This window comes from Rana temporaria, chromosome 2, assembly GCF_905171775.1.
Source record: "Rana temporaria chromosome 2, aRanTem1.1, whole genome shotgun sequence".
Lineage (NCBI taxonomy): Eukaryota > Metazoa > Chordata > Amphibia > Anura > Ranidae > Rana > Rana temporaria.
Window position 1 is genome coordinate 438,836,631 of NC_053490.1, and position 17,473 is coordinate 438,854,103.

The 17,473-nt window shown below is 41.9% G+C and overlaps 1 protein-coding gene across 1 annotated transcript in view; it reads left to right on the forward strand.

Annotated features, from left to right (window-relative positions):
- Positions 1-269: 269 nt before the first annotated feature.
- The window catches only part of PRPF8 (pre-mRNA processing factor 8), a 36,212-nt gene continuing 19,008 nt past the window's right edge, over positions 270-17,473 (forward strand). The window contains exons 1-21 of the mRNA XM_040338383.1: positions 270-400; positions 4,240-4,350; positions 7,228-7,396; positions 7,517-7,681; positions 8,263-8,481; positions 8,603-8,815; positions 8,927-9,052; positions 9,134-9,239; positions 9,642-9,832; positions 9,916-10,035; positions 10,120-10,309; positions 12,294-12,413; positions 12,530-12,664; positions 12,776-12,905; positions 12,999-13,195; positions 13,799-14,005; positions 14,107-14,270; positions 14,518-14,644; positions 14,758-14,950; positions 16,737-16,924; positions 17,148-17,386. Coding sequence (XP_040194317.1) covers positions 4,251-4,350; positions 7,228-7,396; positions 7,517-7,681; positions 8,263-8,481; positions 8,603-8,815; positions 8,927-9,052; positions 9,134-9,239; positions 9,642-9,832; positions 9,916-10,035; positions 10,120-10,309; positions 12,294-12,413; positions 12,530-12,664; positions 12,776-12,905; positions 12,999-13,195; positions 13,799-14,005; positions 14,107-14,270; positions 14,518-14,644; positions 14,758-14,950; positions 16,737-16,924; positions 17,148-17,386 — 3,299 coding nt within the window. The 5' untranslated portion in view covers positions 270-400; positions 4,240-4,250. The remainder of the gene's footprint in view (positions 401-4,239; positions 4,351-7,227; positions 7,397-7,516; positions 7,682-8,262; positions 8,482-8,602; positions 8,816-8,926; positions 9,053-9,133; positions 9,240-9,641; positions 9,833-9,915; positions 10,036-10,119; positions 10,310-12,293; positions 12,414-12,529; positions 12,665-12,775; positions 12,906-12,998; positions 13,196-13,798; positions 14,006-14,106; positions 14,271-14,517; positions 14,645-14,757; positions 14,951-16,736; positions 16,925-17,147; positions 17,387-17,473) is intronic.

Below are 17,473 nucleotides of genomic sequence, written 5' to 3' on the forward strand. Positions count from 1 at the left end.
CTCTAGGTCTATTTCATCCAAAAAAAAAGAAAAATTGCTTTTAAATCGAACCTAAGGTCCAGTAAGGTTATAAAAACCCCTCGTGTGTTACTACTCCCAGCATTACTGATCCTGTTACACAACTATAACGAAACTATATCACGTTTGCTTGCATTCATTTGCCACAGCACAACACATAGACACCCTAACCCTATAATACACTGGCCACGCCCTGCGTGCCCTTTCGTCACTTCCACATTTGGTGAGTGCCATGATTTCATTGGTGTAACGAGAGGCCAGTCGCTGCCTTGCACTTCCGGGTCACAGGTTGATCGTGTGTTCCGCGTTCCTCCGCCGTCTGTGTTCTGGGAGGAAGTTGGGCCTGGCAAGCGGGAGAGACGAAACGAGGCCGGAGAGCCAGGTGTGTGATCCCCGCAGGGGAAGCAGGCTGGTGGGGTGATTTGGGGCCGCTGAATCGTTTGACTTGCACGGAGCGGGCTCAGGCCTGAGGCCTAAAGTGCGGGGGAAACTGAAAGCGGCCCGGTATGAGTGTAGCACGTCCTATGTTATTGTACGGGGTGGCTGTGTAAATACGGAGCCCTGAGGGAGGGGAGGACATGCTGGTTGTCTGCTAGGCCTGAGCTCCATATAGGGGGCGCCGTGTGCTCGCTGTGAGGCCGGATCTCCATGTGTTGTTATCTGGATACAGGGAGTGAGGAGAACGTTGGCTTTGTGGATGTTCTGATCCCAGCCGACCTTCCATCGTGAGAACCAGCCAACGGCTACACCCTGCCGTCCTCCTAGGTGGACAGTTGCTCTTCAGTTTTCTCCATCACTTTGATTTATTTTTCAAATGAAAGTGCTGGAACTTTACCATACTTCTTTACCCATTACAGTGATCAGTATTGTGTTCTGCTAGCTGTGTAATCTACATTTTATTTTTATAATGCTCCATTAATTACTTGAGACCAGCTTGACCAGCAAATGGTTGCCGACGTTGCGTTTTGTGACGCTGACCATACACGCAAAGATCTCTGGTTAGGCCGGGTTCACATATGTACGAATTGGATGTGTTTCCTTGTATCCAATTTGCAGGACACGCACGTGTAACTGGCTCTCAATGGAGCGGGTTCACACAGGTCTGGGGCAGCTGCGCTCCACATTCCAAAAGGGTCCTGTGCGTGTTCAGGTCCGGTTCAGATGTGAGTTCAGGCAAAAATTCATGCCTGACATTCACCTGAACGGGTGATCGGAAGCGCACAGGACCCAATGCTGTGAGCCGGCCTCAGAGGGTAACTCCACTTTCATGGTAAGAAAATATATAGAGTAGAGCTGCACGATTCATTCATTCAGAGCTGCACGATTCTAGGTAAAATGAGGATTGCAATTTTTTATTTTTATATTTTTTGCTTAGAATGAAGATCTGCTGCATCATGGTTTACCCACACCGTGAGTGCAGTGCAATGTATCTGCAGCTTCCCTGCACTTATAGACTTCTATTTTATCCTGTGGGTTTGCTGCACTTTCTGAAAGCACATCGAAACCCCTGAATGCAGGAGTTTTGGTGCACCTCCAGAAAAGTGCACCACACCTGCATAATATAATAGAAGTCTATGGCAAAGCTAACCCAGGAAAGTTGCAGATGCACTGCACAAATCAGTGTGAAAGTAGCCTCGTGTAAGGGGCTTGGAACAGTAAGGGTTATTTACATTTGCAGTCTGGGGGGTGGTGAAAAAAACAGTAGTTAATACTAAGGATGAGCTCTGGCGTGTTCGCATAGTACACGTGCAGAGCCCGCCAGGAAGTGTGCACAGCGCTGCGCTAATCACAGCCAGGGAGACATTTCACGATCCCTGCAGCCGAGCATCGGGACAATGTCTCCCTGACTGATTGGCGCAGCGCCGTGCACACTTCCTGGCAGGCTCTGCACGTGTACAATGCGAACACGCCAGAGCTCATCCTTAGTTAAGACAGTGGCCAAGAGTGTACACATGCCCCTGCAGGAGGTTGGTGGGTGTAGCTGACAAGCATGATCCATTCAAGTGAATGAGGCCCTTCAACCTTGTGCGATACAGCAAACAAAAGGTTAAAGCAGGCAGCATTGTGTTGCTTTCATTGCCACCAGTTTTAACCCCTTGGACCCGACAGAAGCATAACGTTGCGTGGCACTTGCAGAGTGGTCCCATTTATTTAAATGGGTCGCGATTGGCGGGCTGTTGCACCCACCATAAGCAACAGGGGGCATGTGTACACATTTGGATGCTGCCTCAGCAACTAAAGAGGGTAGCGATTGGGGGGGGGGGGGGGTTTGGGTTGACATATGTTGCCTCCTCACCCCCTGATTTAAACCCATATTTGCTGTGCTATGCACGCAATTGTGACACGGTAGCATGGTTTAAATCAGGTGTGAGGAGGCAACACTGTGCCCGGTGACCTTTAACTTCTCATTTTGTTTAGGTAGATCTCCATCTCTTTAACCACTTGCCGCCACCATCAAATGACTCTTGTTCTGGGTGGCCGTCATATGACAGCGCACCAGAACTGCTGCTCTTGCTAGGACACAGCCTGACCCTGATCTCTCTAAAGAGCAGCTGATGGGGCTCTTTTTAACCATGTGACCGGCTTTGTCCAATCACAGTCACATGTAAATGCAGAAGTGCCGTAAATCTGCTCTTCTAGCCTCCTACTGACAGTGTGTGGTGAGGAGAGCCGATCAGCAGCATCGCCTCAAAGGGAAGAACAGGTAATCAATCGTTGGTGCCCTGATTACAGTAAAGCCCCATCAGGGCCACTAATTGGTGCCCATTACTAGCACCAGTCAGTGCTACCTTCTAGTGCCCATCAGTGCGGTCTAATAGCACCAACTAACCAGTGCACATTGGTGAAGGAGAAAAATTATTTATTTACAAAATTTACTGACGGATACTAAGGAAAACTTTTTTCAAAATTCTTAGTCTTTCTTTTTTTGTTGGTACAAAATAAAAAAAATCGGCAGTGATTAAATGTCACAAAAAAGCTCTATTTGTGTGAAGAAAATTATTAAAAATTAATTTGGGTACAGTGTTTTATGACAGCGCCATTGTCTTTCAAATTGCAACAGCGCTCAATGCTAAAATGGCCTGAGCAGGAAGGGGGTAAAAGTGCCCATATTGAGGTAGTTAAGGTTGCCCGCCCCTCTAGAGATTCTTCTAGTACTGAACAGCTATGTAATCTGTAAAGTTCTGCAGGGAAACCAACTGACCTAAAAATAATGTAAATAATGCGTTCATCTTGTAGGTAATCAGACTCATTAACTGAGCTAGTACTACATTGAGATCCCTTTCACACTGAGGGTGATACATTGAGATCCCTTTCACACTGAGGTGCTTTTCAGGTGTTTTATCTCTAAAAATAGCACCTGAAAGGCACCTCTCATGCTCCCCCAGTGTGAAAGCCTGAGTGCTTTCATACTGGGGCGGTGCGTTTGCGGGACAGGAAAAAAGTCCTGCAAGCAGCATCTTTGGGGCGATGTATACATTGAAATAAATGGGCAGCGCTGCCGAAGCGCCGCAATATAGGTGCTTTTAACTCTTTGCTTGACCGCCAGTGGGTATTAAAAGTGCCCTGCCAGCGGCCGAAAAGTGGCGCTAAAACGACAGTAATGTTTAAGTAGCCTGAACCTCATGAATAATAGTACCATAGACAGATCTATTATGTGACTGTATACATTTATTCAGCATTGCAGACATTATCAGTGTAAAGTTATTGTAGGAAAGAGTCCATTTGCAGTGAATGTTTTTTTTTTTTTTAAAGCAATAGTAAACTGAAAATAAAAATTGGGCTCCTGCAGGATAATGTGGTGCTATGCACAACATACTAGCACATTATGACAGACTTTGCTTAAAACCAGAAGCTCTGGCGGTGCACTGTCACTGCTGCTGGGGCTTCCATCTTCACCCAGTCTTCCTTCTGGGTTTGCGGGCTTTGGCTGTTTAAATGGCTGGCACCTCGGATTTAGAGCACAGTCAGCATGCGCCGGTGATGGCACTGGCTGCTACTAATGTATGTTTGAGGTATTATGAGATATTTACGTTACTGTAAACCTACAGTACCTTTATTATAGGCTTACCTGTAGAGGTATACATCAATAAGAGGTCTTTACTGCTGCTTGTGGTGAATCAGGTTATTTACTGGCACTTAAAATATTAGTGTACCACATAATGTCTGTCGTTTGGCTGTGTTTGTGATGCTTGTGTTAAATTTCTTTATTTTGTTTTTCAGCTTGAAACACCATGGCTGGGGTGTTTCCATACAGACCTGGGGTTCCCCCCATGCCTGGACCACCACCAATAGCGCCAGATTACATGTCTGAAGAAAAGTTACAGGAGAAAGGTGAATTATTTTAAGTTAACCAATATTATAATTTGCGTATCTCGCTACACTACAGGTCAATGAAATGTTTAAGCTGTCAATGCTTCTAAACATAAAGTAAACATCTGCTGAGCAAGCATGCAGCTAGTGAGAGGTTATAGTAAAATGTGAAATCGTGTTTTGCATACTTTTTCCAGGTCAGTGCATGAAGTTGCATTTTTAGTATACAAGGGCATTAAAGTGGTTATTGAGTCAAAAGGGTTTTTTACCTTAATGCATTTTCTTCTTTGGGGCAAAACATTTTTCAAAAGTTACTCCCCCAAGCCCCCCTTAAACACTTGACCTATCTCGATCTAGCGCGGTGCCCATCTGCAGCAACTCTTCTCACCTCTTTATCTTCTCACAGGAGACTTGGCGGCAGCAGAAGCCATCAGCTATGCTGCTGTTTGTCAAATCCTGTGAGGAGGAAGCAGGGGTGGGGCCAAGCCAGGCTGTGTGTGTCTATAGACACACTCAGCCTAGTCAGAATTTAGCCTGCATGAGTTGAGTGCCCCTATAGCAAGCAGCTTGCTGCATGGGCACTCAGAAGAGAAGGAGACAAGATTTCCTGCAGGGGACCCCAGGAAAGGTGGTTTATGGGGCTCATCTGTGCAAAACGATTGCACAGAGCAGGTAGGTAAACCATGTTTATTATTTTGAGGGGGGAAGCTTTAACCACTTGGCGCCCAAGCCAATTCTGACACTTTGCTCCTACATGTAAAAATCATATTTTTTTTTTTTTTTTTTGCTCGAAAATTACATAGAACCCCCAAACACTATGTGTTGTGTGTTTTATTTTTTTTTTTTGCAGAGACCCTAGAAAATACAATGGCGGTCATTGCAACTTTTTATCTCACACAGTATTTGCGCAGCAATTTATCAAACACTTTTTTTTGGGGGGGGGAGTTTCATGCTTTAAAAAAAAAAAAACCTCCAGTAAAGTTAGCCCATTTTTTTTTGCATAATGTGAAAGATGAAGTTACGCCAAGCAAATAAATACCTAACATGTCACGCGCTTGTGGAATGGCGACAAACTTCGGTACTTAATAATCCCCATAGGCGACGCTTTAAAATTGTTTACTGGTTACATATTTTGAGTTACAGAGGAGGTCTAGGGCTAGAATTATTGCTCTCGCGGCGACACCGCACATGTGTGGTTTTAACACTGTTTTCTCATGTGTGGGCAGGACTTGCGTGTGAGCACATGGGGACAGGGGCAGGCACTTTAACAATAACATTTTAATTTTTTATTTTTTTTTGACACTTAAAAAAAAAAAAAAAAAAACTGATCACTTTTATTCCTATTACAAGGAATGTAAACATCCCTTGTATTAGGAATATGACAGGACCTCTTTACAGTGAGATATGGGGTCAATAAGACCCTACATCTTGTAGTGATATAAATGTATAGTGTCCAGTAGATAATTTAGGTATTGTATGATGACTATAAATTATGTTGTTCCGCAGCAACACACCAGGCTCTCCAGAGAGTGCATTTATTTGACTTCCAATACAGAATAAAGTCCAAATCCAACAAAGTAATTCAAAGTCCCATCTGACTAGATCAGCTCTAGACTTGTGCCATACCCAGAGAATACACAGAGAATATTCTCAGTGACAAGACTGACTGAATGCCAGCTTGAATGTCTCAAATACTGGTCTCGCACTGGAGGGAGGGGTTCTTCCATGTCAACCAAATGTTTCCCATGAATGAATACCCCTCAAGTCTATTACCATCAATAAATACTTCCTAGGTAGTCTTGCATAATATTAACACATCAAAGGGTCTTCAGCTGTCCCTTTTGATATGTTTTATAATTCAGCTGGCTTGGACAGTTCAACTGATTTCCTGGTCAATATGGTAATGCAATACAATATATTGTGCAATACATATAACACAATATATTAAATACCTACACATATATATTAATATTACAACACATCTCACCACTAACCAACAACATTTGATGAACATACCCCTGTAGGGCCGCTGCTAAGTAAGTAGGGACACTGAGTAGTCACTCATTATAAGGGAGGTCTCTACCATAGCCAAAACATTATTGCAAGAACCTGGGTGCTATCATAAAGGGGACCTCAAGAAAAAGTAACTCTTAAGATATAAGGGGCTACTATAGGTAGTGATGGAAAAGACTCAAGGTAGGTGAAAAAATATGAAAAATAATTTATTAAATTGAAAATCCCTACAATATAAAATGTAATAAATTATTTTTCATATTTTTTCACCTACCTTGAGTTTTGTCCATCACTACCTATAGTAGCTCCTTATATCTTTAGAGTTTCTTTTTCTTGAGGTTCCCTTTATGATAGCACCCAGGTTCTTGCAACACCTAGGCTGGAAAGCCTAAAATAAAAAAACGATCACTCTTCCCAGCTGAGGCGGCGCCGGTTTTTGAATGCAGAGGCCGGGCGTGACGTCATGACATCGCACCCAGCCTCCGACGATCATAGACTCCGACGACCATCTGGTCTGCCGAAAATCTCTATGATCAGCATCCATGGCCGGCGGATCCGTTCTCCGACTCGCTGATCGCAGCGCTGAGTCGGGAGAAGCATCGGGGGGGGGGGGTGTCTCCTTTCGCCACCCGTGAGAACAATTAAGCGATGGAACCGACGCTATGATCATTCTTATAGTGTAGGGAATCGCTGGCTGAAAATGCCAATATCTGAATGATGTCTGTAGCTGCAGGCATCATTCAGATATACCCCCACAAAGCCCAGGACGTTACATTGCAGCCTCTGGGCACCAAGTGGTTAAAACCACTTTAATGGCAGGATGCATATTTTCTCTGTTTATAACAGCAAGTGTTTGCTAATATGATTTTTTTTTTTTTGCATTAGCTCGCAAATGGCAACAGCTGCAGGCCAAACGTTATGCAGAGAAAAGGAAATTTGGCTTTGTGGATGCTCAGAAAGAAGACATGCCCCCAGAGCACGTGCGGAAAATCATCCGTGACCATGGTGACATGACAAACAGGAAGTTCCGTCATGATAAGAGGGTCTACCTCGGGTAAGGTCACATTTGTTTGAGAGATTTTGATGTCAGATAGTCTTATAGTTACCTATGTATCTGTTGCCAAATTCCATTGCAGTTGTGTTTTATATAGATTGTTGTGCATTTGTTTTTCAGAGCTCTGAAGTATATGCCACACGCAGTGCTGAAATTACTAGAAAACATGCCCATGCCTTGGGAGCAGATTAGAGATGTGCCAGTGTTGTATCATATTACTGGAGCCATTTCTTTTGTCAACGAGATCCCTTGGGTTATTGAACCTGTTTACATAGCACAATGGGGGTAAGAAAAACTACTTTGTTCCTCCCAATGTATTTTGTATTGTTTAATATGCATTGCTCAGCATTTTGTTATGTTTTAGTGGTAGGTTTATAATAATGTCTGAGGGGGGGGGGGGAAGCCACTGAAGGATACGAGGTGCAGGCACTTGTAGATCCCTGCACGTATTTGCATTTGCCCAAATGTCAGGCTAATCTGATGGGCAAAATATTGTCACTTTCTGGTAGTTTTGGAGCTTGGACAAGTGTGGGAGGGCTGCACTTCAAAGCTGTCAGCAGATTTATTTAGTTTATTTTTTTTTTGTTAGAAACTCTTTCCCCACACCACCTAAAAAAATTATACTAATGAGATTCCCTCATTTTTGGGACGTTTCCTCTAACTGTAGCATCTCTCCCTCTGCTTTCATTAACAATAACCTACTGCTAATGCTTGGGAAGTAGAGCAGATCTCCACTTGCTATGTGTAAGGTTGCTCTTGCCCTTGGCGCTCTGGCCATATTTGGCACACTTGCTAGATTATTTTATGATGTTGACAGGATGAGGTCTTCCTGTTTGTCACTGTGTCCTATGTAACTCTTCAAACAGGTCCATGTGGATCATGATGAGGAGAGAAAAGCGAGACAGGCGTCATTTTAAGAGGATGAGATTTCCCCCCTTTGATGATGAAGAGCCACCTCTGGATTATGCTGATAACATTCTTGATGTGGAGCCCCTGGAGGCTATTCAGCTGGAGCTGGACAATGAAGAAGATGCTCCAGTCATGGACTGGTTCTATGATCACCAGCCCCTAAGAGACAACAGAAAGTAAGACTGCTCACACTCAACTTTGTGATGTCAACATTCACAAAATCTTTAGAGTTCTATTTTGCGATTTATATAAATTAAGTAAAGAAAAATGACTTCCAATTATGCGATTTCCTTCTAGGTATGTGAATGGGACAACATACCAACGTTGGCAGTTCACACTTCCTATGATGTCCACTCTGTACCGACTGGCCAATCAGCTGCTCACAGATCTAGTTGATGACAACTACTTTTACCTTTTTGATTTGAAAGCTTTTTTCACATCTAAGGCTTTAAACATGGCAATTCCAGGTGGGCCAAAATTTGAGCCATTGGTTCGCGATATAAATTTGCAGTAAGTCTGAAACATACTCTCAACTTGGCTTTATTATCCAACATTTTATCCTTTTGATTTTACCAGTAACCTTTGTTGTGTGTGTGTTTTGTTTTTTTGCCCTCTACTCAGGGATGAAGATTGGAATGAGTTCAATGATATTAACAAAATCATTATTCGCCAGCCAATTCGCACAGAATACAAAATCGCATTTCCGTATCTGTACAACAATCTCCCTCATCATGTGCATCTGACATGGTAAGGAATAGAGCCAGATATTTTGATACATCATTATATACAGTGATTGCCAGTTCACCACAACTTTACATCATCCTACAGGTACCATACACCAAATGTGGTTTTCATAAAAACAGAGGATCCCGATCTCCCAGCTTTTTATTTTGATCCTCTTATCAACCCCATATCACACAGACATTCTGTAAAGGTGAGTGTTATGTTCAATTTTAAATTGAAGTGTACAAACCCTGTTTTGAAATGGGGAACTGCTACTCACAATTGTGAGCGAGTTTGTGAACCAGTAAGAAACGTCTAAAGTTTGTGATAATGCTGCTTAAAATGCAATTTAATTTTGTAATAAATGACAGGCTTTGTTATCCCATCCAAATAAAATATGTAAAATCTGTTTTCCTTTTTTAAACAATTGAGTTGGAACTGAAAAATTTACCTAGTTACATTGCCATAAAATTTTATTAGTTTTATATACCTGCACTGTAGCTGTATCCATAGAGAAAGAGGTCTTTTTAAACCCTTGATTGTGTATTCTTACTAAATGGACTTGTGTTAAGTATCCTTTATTGTAACATAATGTAATTCTGTCCTCCTTTAGAGTCAGGAGCCTTTACCAGATGATGATGAAGAGTTTGAGTTGCCAGAATATGTGGAGCCATTCCTCAAGGAAACTCCTCTTTATACAGACAACACAGCCAATGGCATAGCTCTGCTTTGGGCGCCTCGCCCATTCAACCTGAGGTCTGGTAGAACACGAAGGGCTGTTGACATACCTCTGGTGAAGAACTGGTAAGTGCTGTCATGGCATTCAGACATGTTAATACAAAATTTTGTAGTTTTGTTTCTCAAATAGTCTTATCTGATTTGTTAAGGTACCGGGAGCATTGTCCAGCTGGTCAGCCTGTTAAAGTTCGTGTCTCTTATCAGAAACTGCTGAAGTACTATGTCCTTAATGCTCTTAAACATAGACCACCTAAGGCCCAGAAAAAGAGGTGAGTTGTCCTGAGTGGCTAAGTTTTTTATTTTTTTTTGGTATTGTTTTTCCCGATATCCTAAAAGTTTTTCTGTTTGTTCAGGTATCTATTCCGCTCATTCAAAGCTACAAAGTTTTTCCAATCCACTAAGCTGGACTGGGTGGAGGTTGGACTTCAGGTTTGTCGCCAAGGCTACAACATGCTGAACTTGCTGATCCACAGAAAGAACTTGAATTACCTTCACTTGGACTACAATTTCAATTTGAAACCTGTAAAAACTCTTACCACCAAGGTATAACTACATACATTTGTTCTGAGTATCGGTACATAAAAAAATGTGGGCTTTACAAGGCAACTTTAAACAATCACAAGTTATAGATTAAGGCTATATTTACTCTAGTATCACTTTAAGCGTTGAATTTATCTTCCTTCATTTCTGCAGCTTGTGTGTGTGTGTGATGGCACAGCTTTTTAAGTAGGCAAGACTTGTGGCTCTCCAGCTGTTGTAGAACTAAAATTCTCAGTTTGCCCAGTCTTTATTAAGCAATTTTTAGAATGGTGTAACCCTGTAGCTGGGCTGAAATCTATTTATATAATAGGCTCTGTGCGATCTGTTTTGTAGAACAAATGGGTGCAATTCATTAAGGTGAGGTAGGGCCTCACAAAAAAGTAAGGTCAGTCCTGTGTTTTGAGCACCTAAACAAATTTGCCAAGTCGGGTAAAGATGTGTGGGTTGCAATCTAGAGAGGTGGCAGCCTAACAGCCAGGAGAGCAGCCCATCTAGTAGGGGTGGTGATGGTAATGCAGGAAGGCCTAGACAGTTTGCAGCAATTGGGGAGTCTCTAATTCAAAGGACGGATTGAAAAATCTGTGGCCAAGATTGCCTTGGCCTTCTGTCTCCCTGGTGCCAGGGTTTGGCATGCGGAGGGGTCGGTAGGCAAATTGGTGGGATGGGCTGGGCTGTGACCCAGCTGTCGTGGGTTATGTTGGCACCAATGACAGAATACATGGAATATGGTCAAGATCTTTCCGCAAAACACATTTTATTTAAAGTAGAATTCTCTGCTCAACTTAAAGTGGTTGTAAAGGTAAATTATTATTTTTTCCCCCCCTAAATAGCTTCCTTTACCTTAGTGCAGTCCTCCTTCACTTGCCTCATCCTTCGATTTTTGCTTTTAAATGTCCTTATTTCTTCTGAGAAATCCTCACTTCCTGTTCTTCTGTCTGTAACTCCACACAGTAATGCGAGGCTTTCTCCCTGGTGTGGAGAAGCTTCTTGAGGGGGCGAGCAGGAAAGTCAGGACACTCTCTACTGTGTGTTAGTGGGCGTCCTGACTCTCCTGCTCGCCCCCTCAAGGCTTTCTCCACACCACTGTGTGTAGTTACAGACAGAAGAACAGGAAGTGAGGATTTCTCAGAAGGAATGAGGACATTTCAAAGCAAAAATCGAAGGATAAGGCAAGTGAAGGAGGACTGCACTAGGGTAAAGGAAGCTATTTAGGGGGAAAAAATTACCTTTACAACCCCTTTAACTAATATTAAAAATCACTGACTTTGACAGCAGGGGAAGCCAATGGTGCCGCTCTGCTGTCTCAGTCAGTGAGGGAGAGTCCCGGACAGCTGAGTCTCTCATTCAACATTGCTGGATCTAGATGGTCCTTGGGTAAGTATTGGGGGGGGGGGGGGGGGGGGCTGTTGCACACAGAAGGCTTTTTATCCTAATGCATTAAGAGAAAAAAAAAACTCTGCCTTTACAAACACTTTAAGGAACACTCTCATCACTTTTAAGTTATTAGGAATATAACTGAATATGTAAAAAGTAAATGGCCAAAAATAAATAAACCTTGGGGTACAAAAAAAAGTTATGCATAGAAAGATAGAAAAAGGGCACATCAGCCCTTTTGCATTACCTATTTATTAATGTCCGAAGTAAATAAAACTCAAGTCCAGGCCTTTAAATCGCTACAGTGCTAGCTCCAGGACAAGACGGGAACAGAAATGTTTTAAGAGGACCTAGACACCGATCCACAGCAGATACAAGTTCTGAGGGAGAGATTATATCCCTTGAACCTCAGAATGTGATGCTGTTGAAGTATTATTGCTGCCAAGCAGCTAGCATTGTTAGAAAAATCATCAGTAGCAGTTTAGTTTAGCACTGGTTTCTGGTTTACTTGATTTGCCGCCCCCCCCCCCCCCCCCCTATAAAAGCGTGTGCATTTCTTATCAAGGTACTGAGTGACTGCTTTATTTAACCATTCTCGTATATCTTCACGCAGGAACGTAAGAAGTCTCGATTTGGCAATGCCTTTCATTTGTGCCGAGAGGTTCTTCGTCTGACCAAACTGGTGGTGGATAGTCATGTGCAGTATAGGCTTGGTAACGTGGATGCCTTCCAGGTAGATCAATGGTCCACTTTACAACCCCCCCCCCCCCCATGCACTAAAAAATTACTTTATAAACCATAAAAGTAGTTTGGCAGTCTGGGTAACTATTGTGTTTTTTTCTTTTAAAGTTATCAGATGGACTTCAGTACATCTTTGCCCACGTGGGCCAGCTGACTGGCATGTACAGATACAAGTACAAACTTATGAGACAGATCCGAATGTGCAAAGACTTGAAACACTTAATCTATTACAGGTTTAACACAGTAAGTGCACTTTACGTTTTGGATTTATTTTGACTCGTATCAAGGACTGTAAGCTAATTTTTTTTTTTTATATATTTTTTTTCCTTAATTCTTCCATTTGCCCTGAATTAGGGTCCAGTGGGAAAAGGACCAGGTTGTGGCTTTTGGGCAGCTGGGTGGAGAGTTTGGCTTTTCTTTATGCGCGGCATCACCCCGTTGCTGGAGAGATGGCTTGGAAATCTTCTGGCTAGACAGTTTGAAGGTTGGTAATCAGTTGCCTTTAACTGCAGCTCTCAGTGACTTATAGGAATTGTACTTCTTCTCTGTGCTTATGCATGCTCTCCTCCTTTCTCAGGTCGTCATTCCAAGGGGGTAGCAAAAACCGTGACAAAGCAGAGAGTGGAATCTCACTTTGATCTGGAGCTGAGAGCAGCCGTCATGCATGACATTTTGGACATGATGCCAGAGGGTATCAAGCAGAATAAAGCAAGGACTATCCTGCAACACTTGAGTGAAGCCTGGAGATGCTGGAAGGCAAACATTCCCTGGAAGGTGAATGCAGAAAATGTCCTAGATAATTTGCTTGAAATATTTTAGCACTTTAAAAATGTTGCTGGCTTGAAAGGTGTGTGTGTGTGTGTGTGTGTGTGTGTGTGTGTGTGTGTGTGTGTGTGTGTGTGTGTGTGTGTGTGTGTGTGTGTGTGTGTGTGTGTGTGTGTGTGTGTGTGTGTTTTTTCTCTCATGATCACAATAATATCTCAATTGTAATTGGTTAACACTTGGGCTCTCACATCTGTACTGTTAACTTGATAGGCAATAACTTTGTCTTTACTTTACGTAACAAAGTAATACTTTATATTGTCTTTAACCCCTTTACGATTGACTTTTCTACTGGGCACTGCATATATGCACGTAGCTTTGTGCACAAAGCTACGATCTCTTGACCATGTGATCAGTACTGTGCCAACCTGCCCTTGTACAGTGGGAGGAGAAGAAGATACATTTTATCTTTTTCTTTTCATTAGAGAAGTCCAAAAAGTAAAAAATATAAATCTGTTTGGGAAAAACGGTGCTAGTGTCAGTGTGTTTTTAAGTTTTAAAAAGCGTTCCTGTGCTATTGCATTATTTGATTTTAACTGCTTATTTTTCTTTAAGGTACCTGGTCTTCCTACACCTATTGAGAACATGATTCTCCGGTATGTAAAAGCAAAGGCTGATTGGTGGACAAACACTGCTCATTACAACAGAGAGCGTATTCGTCGTGGTGCAACTGTGGACAAAACTGTGTGCAAGAAGAACTTGGGCCGTCTGACTCGTCTGTACCTGAAGGCTGAGCAAGAAAGACAACACAACTACCTAAAGGTGAGTGCTAGAATTTCTGATGTAAAAAAAAAAATCAGTTCCTTATACTAAAAGTTGAATGTATTTTGCTCCACTGCTTAACTGCTTCTCATGGGTTTTAGGATGGGCCCTACATCACTGCTGAAGAAGCTGTAGCAGTATACACCACCACAGTGCACTGGCTGGAAAGCAGAAGGTTCTCTCCCATACCATTCCCTCCTCTTTCATACAAACATGATACTAAACTGCTCATCCTGGCTCTTGAGAGATTGAAGGAAGCATACAGGTAATTATGTTGCCCTTACATTTACCCAATTGGTTTAATTGGCAATCTGTTTCAGTGAGCAGATGCGTAGAAACCCAGTAGCCCATTAGTGTTGTAAGTTTAATTCTAAAGTGTTTGTTGGCAGTTCCAACCTTAATTTTTGCAGATAAAATACCTTTGTTCTTGTTTAAACTGAACAGTTGCAGGTGATTGTACTTTTATTTTTTATTTTCCTATGTCCATTAAAACTCGATTCTTCTTGATTTAGTGTGAAGTCCCGTTTAAATCAGTCTCAACGAGAAGAGTTGGGGTTGATTGAACAAGCGTATGACAATCCCCATGAAGCTTTGTCCAGAATCAAGCGTCACTTGCTCACTCAAAGAGCTTTCAAGGAGGTAATGGACAATTTGATCTCTGTGTAGGTTTTTAGATGGGGTTTTTAATTTTTTTTAAGATTTGTAAATTGCAAAATTCTCATTTTTGACTTTTTATTTTTCAAAATTTTAAGGTGGGAATAGAGTTCATGGATCTTTACAGTCACCTAGTCCCTGTCTATGATGTTGAGCCTCTCGAGAAGATCACTGATGCTTACCTGGATCAATATCTGTGGTATGAAGCAGACAAGAGACGACTCTTCCCTCCTTGGATCAAACCTGCAGACACAGAACCCCCTCCTTTGCTTGTGTACAAGTGGTGCCAAGGTAAACTATAGACGCTACTTTCTGCAATATCACCACTTTAAGAAAGCTACTGAAATTTTTCAAAACTTGTATTGTAAAAATGTATAGGGTTTTGATTTGATTGCTATTAACGAGGTGCCATAGCAGAGTGAAATATCAAAAATGTGTTGGGTTACACAATTCTGAAAGCTTATTAACGTTTAATTGAAAATGCAGTTTGCAGATGTAGTGAGCTTTAAAGTGACACAAAATTTTCACTATTTTATTTTTATAACAAACATGTCATACTTGCCTCCACTGTATAGTTTGTTTTGCACAGAGTGGCCCTGATCCTCCTGTTTTGGGGTCCCACGTCGGCTATCGCGACTCCTCCCCGCAGTAGGTAACCCCCTCAGTAAACACAACTGTTCTATCCATCAATCTGAGCAGTTAAAGGAAAGCTATAGTGGGAGGAATTTATCAAAATGGGCGGCCAGGATCTCAAGCAAATCTGCATGGCAACCAATCAATCTTTTATTTTCAAAGCTTAAAGTGGAACTTTAGTCATAAAATTAAGTCCTGCTAGATCACTTTAGGCTGGTCCTCTTTGCAGATATAGCTATGTAAAACATAAAAAAAAATAAGTGTCCTATATGGTTTAAAATCCAGTAATACACCAGTTCATCCTGCTCTGCGCATGATCCAGTTGCTCTCCATTTTTAGGCACTGCTGAGTTTGTAAAGGCCGATCTGACAGTCTTAAAGAGGAAATTAACACCTCCTATCCTTTACAGCCAAGGAAGCTGCTTGGTTTGATTTGCAACTGCCATGGTGCTGCACATGTGATCAGTTATGAATCCAGACATTAGATGGTTTGACAGTTTGGTTGAGGACAAATACAAATGTGATAATTGGCAATCTTGGCATTCCAGGAATGCAACTGTTTTTTTAAACCAATGGATTAAGTTCCACTTCATGATTTACTGCTGGGGCTCTGGGCTTCAGCAAATTGGCAACCTCCGGCAGGAAGCAGGAACATTGCTGTAGGCAATTTTCAGCACACCCTAGCATAATTATTCATGTATGTTCCTTGCTAAAGAACATTATTTTTTATCAAGTTGTTATGGCTAAAGTTCAGTTTTTTTTTTTTAACTGAACAACCTGAAGATGGACGCTGATCTTGTTAAATGGGGTTTTACGAGTATAAACTAATAATTGTAGGTTAAACCTGTATTTTTTTTTTTCTTTTAGGATTGTATAATACTTGGACAGTTATCAATTCAAATGCATTTCTTTTTGCGATATTGCATCTTTGAAACGTGCCTTTTCAGTCAGACTGAATTCCTTGTTGCACTGCCCCCATTTATACTTCAGTGCTGCTGTTGGCTCTCTGTGCCGGTCTATGATGATAATATGACTTCAGCACACTTTAGCATGAGATTTGCAAGTGCAGTAAAATTTGCAACTCAAATTGCTGCCATTCAGTTGCAAAGTTACATGTGGTTATGATCATTTGGTAAACAAGAAATCCTATTGTTGGTAGTAGGGACTTTTTTGGACTTTTATAGCATTTGTAGGTGACATTTTTAGCATCTGCTTGACTCTTCATGAGCTTCCTACGGAAGTCTCCACCAAATTGGCCTTAAATAAGGGAGAAGGGGGGAATCTGGGGATGAAGGACCATGCCATGATAGAAATCCAGTCCGAGAATCCCTAGTCCTCAGAATGCTACATGGGTAAAATTGGAGATTTCAATGTAGACATCTTGCTACCTACCAGAACATTCATAATTTGCTGGAAAGCTGACCTCAAAATTTTGTATATTGCAGGCATCAACAACTTGCAGGATGTGTGGGACACCACTGAAGGAGAATGCAATGTAATGCTTGAGTCTCGGTTTGAGAAGATGTATGAAAAGATCGATTTGACTCTGCTGAATCGTCTTCTGCGTCTAATTGTCGATCACAACATTGCTGATTACATGACAGCCAAAAACAACGTTGTGATCAATTACAAAGTAAGTATGTGGAGGCAACATTTTATTAGATTGTATAGTTGAGTTGGTGCCTAGTGTATGTGCTGTGAGCAGGAATAGGATTTACATGTAATCTGACATCAGGGACACGCATATTGGCAATGTATCCAAGTGCCTTAGTAGCGACCCTGTTAAAAACAAATCGTTAAAGGTAACCTATATTGCAAGCTTATTCTCACTTTTCAAATGTTTACCCCTCTTGTAGGACATGAATCACACAAACTCCTATGGCATTATTCGAGGACTCCAGTTTGCTTCTTTCATTGTTCAGTATTATGGTCTGGTGATGGATCTGTTAGTCCTAGGTTTGCACAGGGCCAGTGAGATGGCTGGCCCACCTCAAATGCCAAATGATTTCTTGAGTTTCCAAGATGTGGCCACAGAAGCTGCTCACCCCATTCGCTTGTATTGCAGATACATTGATCGCATCCACATTTTTTTCCGGTATGTTACATCTAAGTTCAACAATCGCATTTTCTGAACACTCCATGTAAGTGATCATGCAGTTAATTGCTGTTATGTTAATTTTGT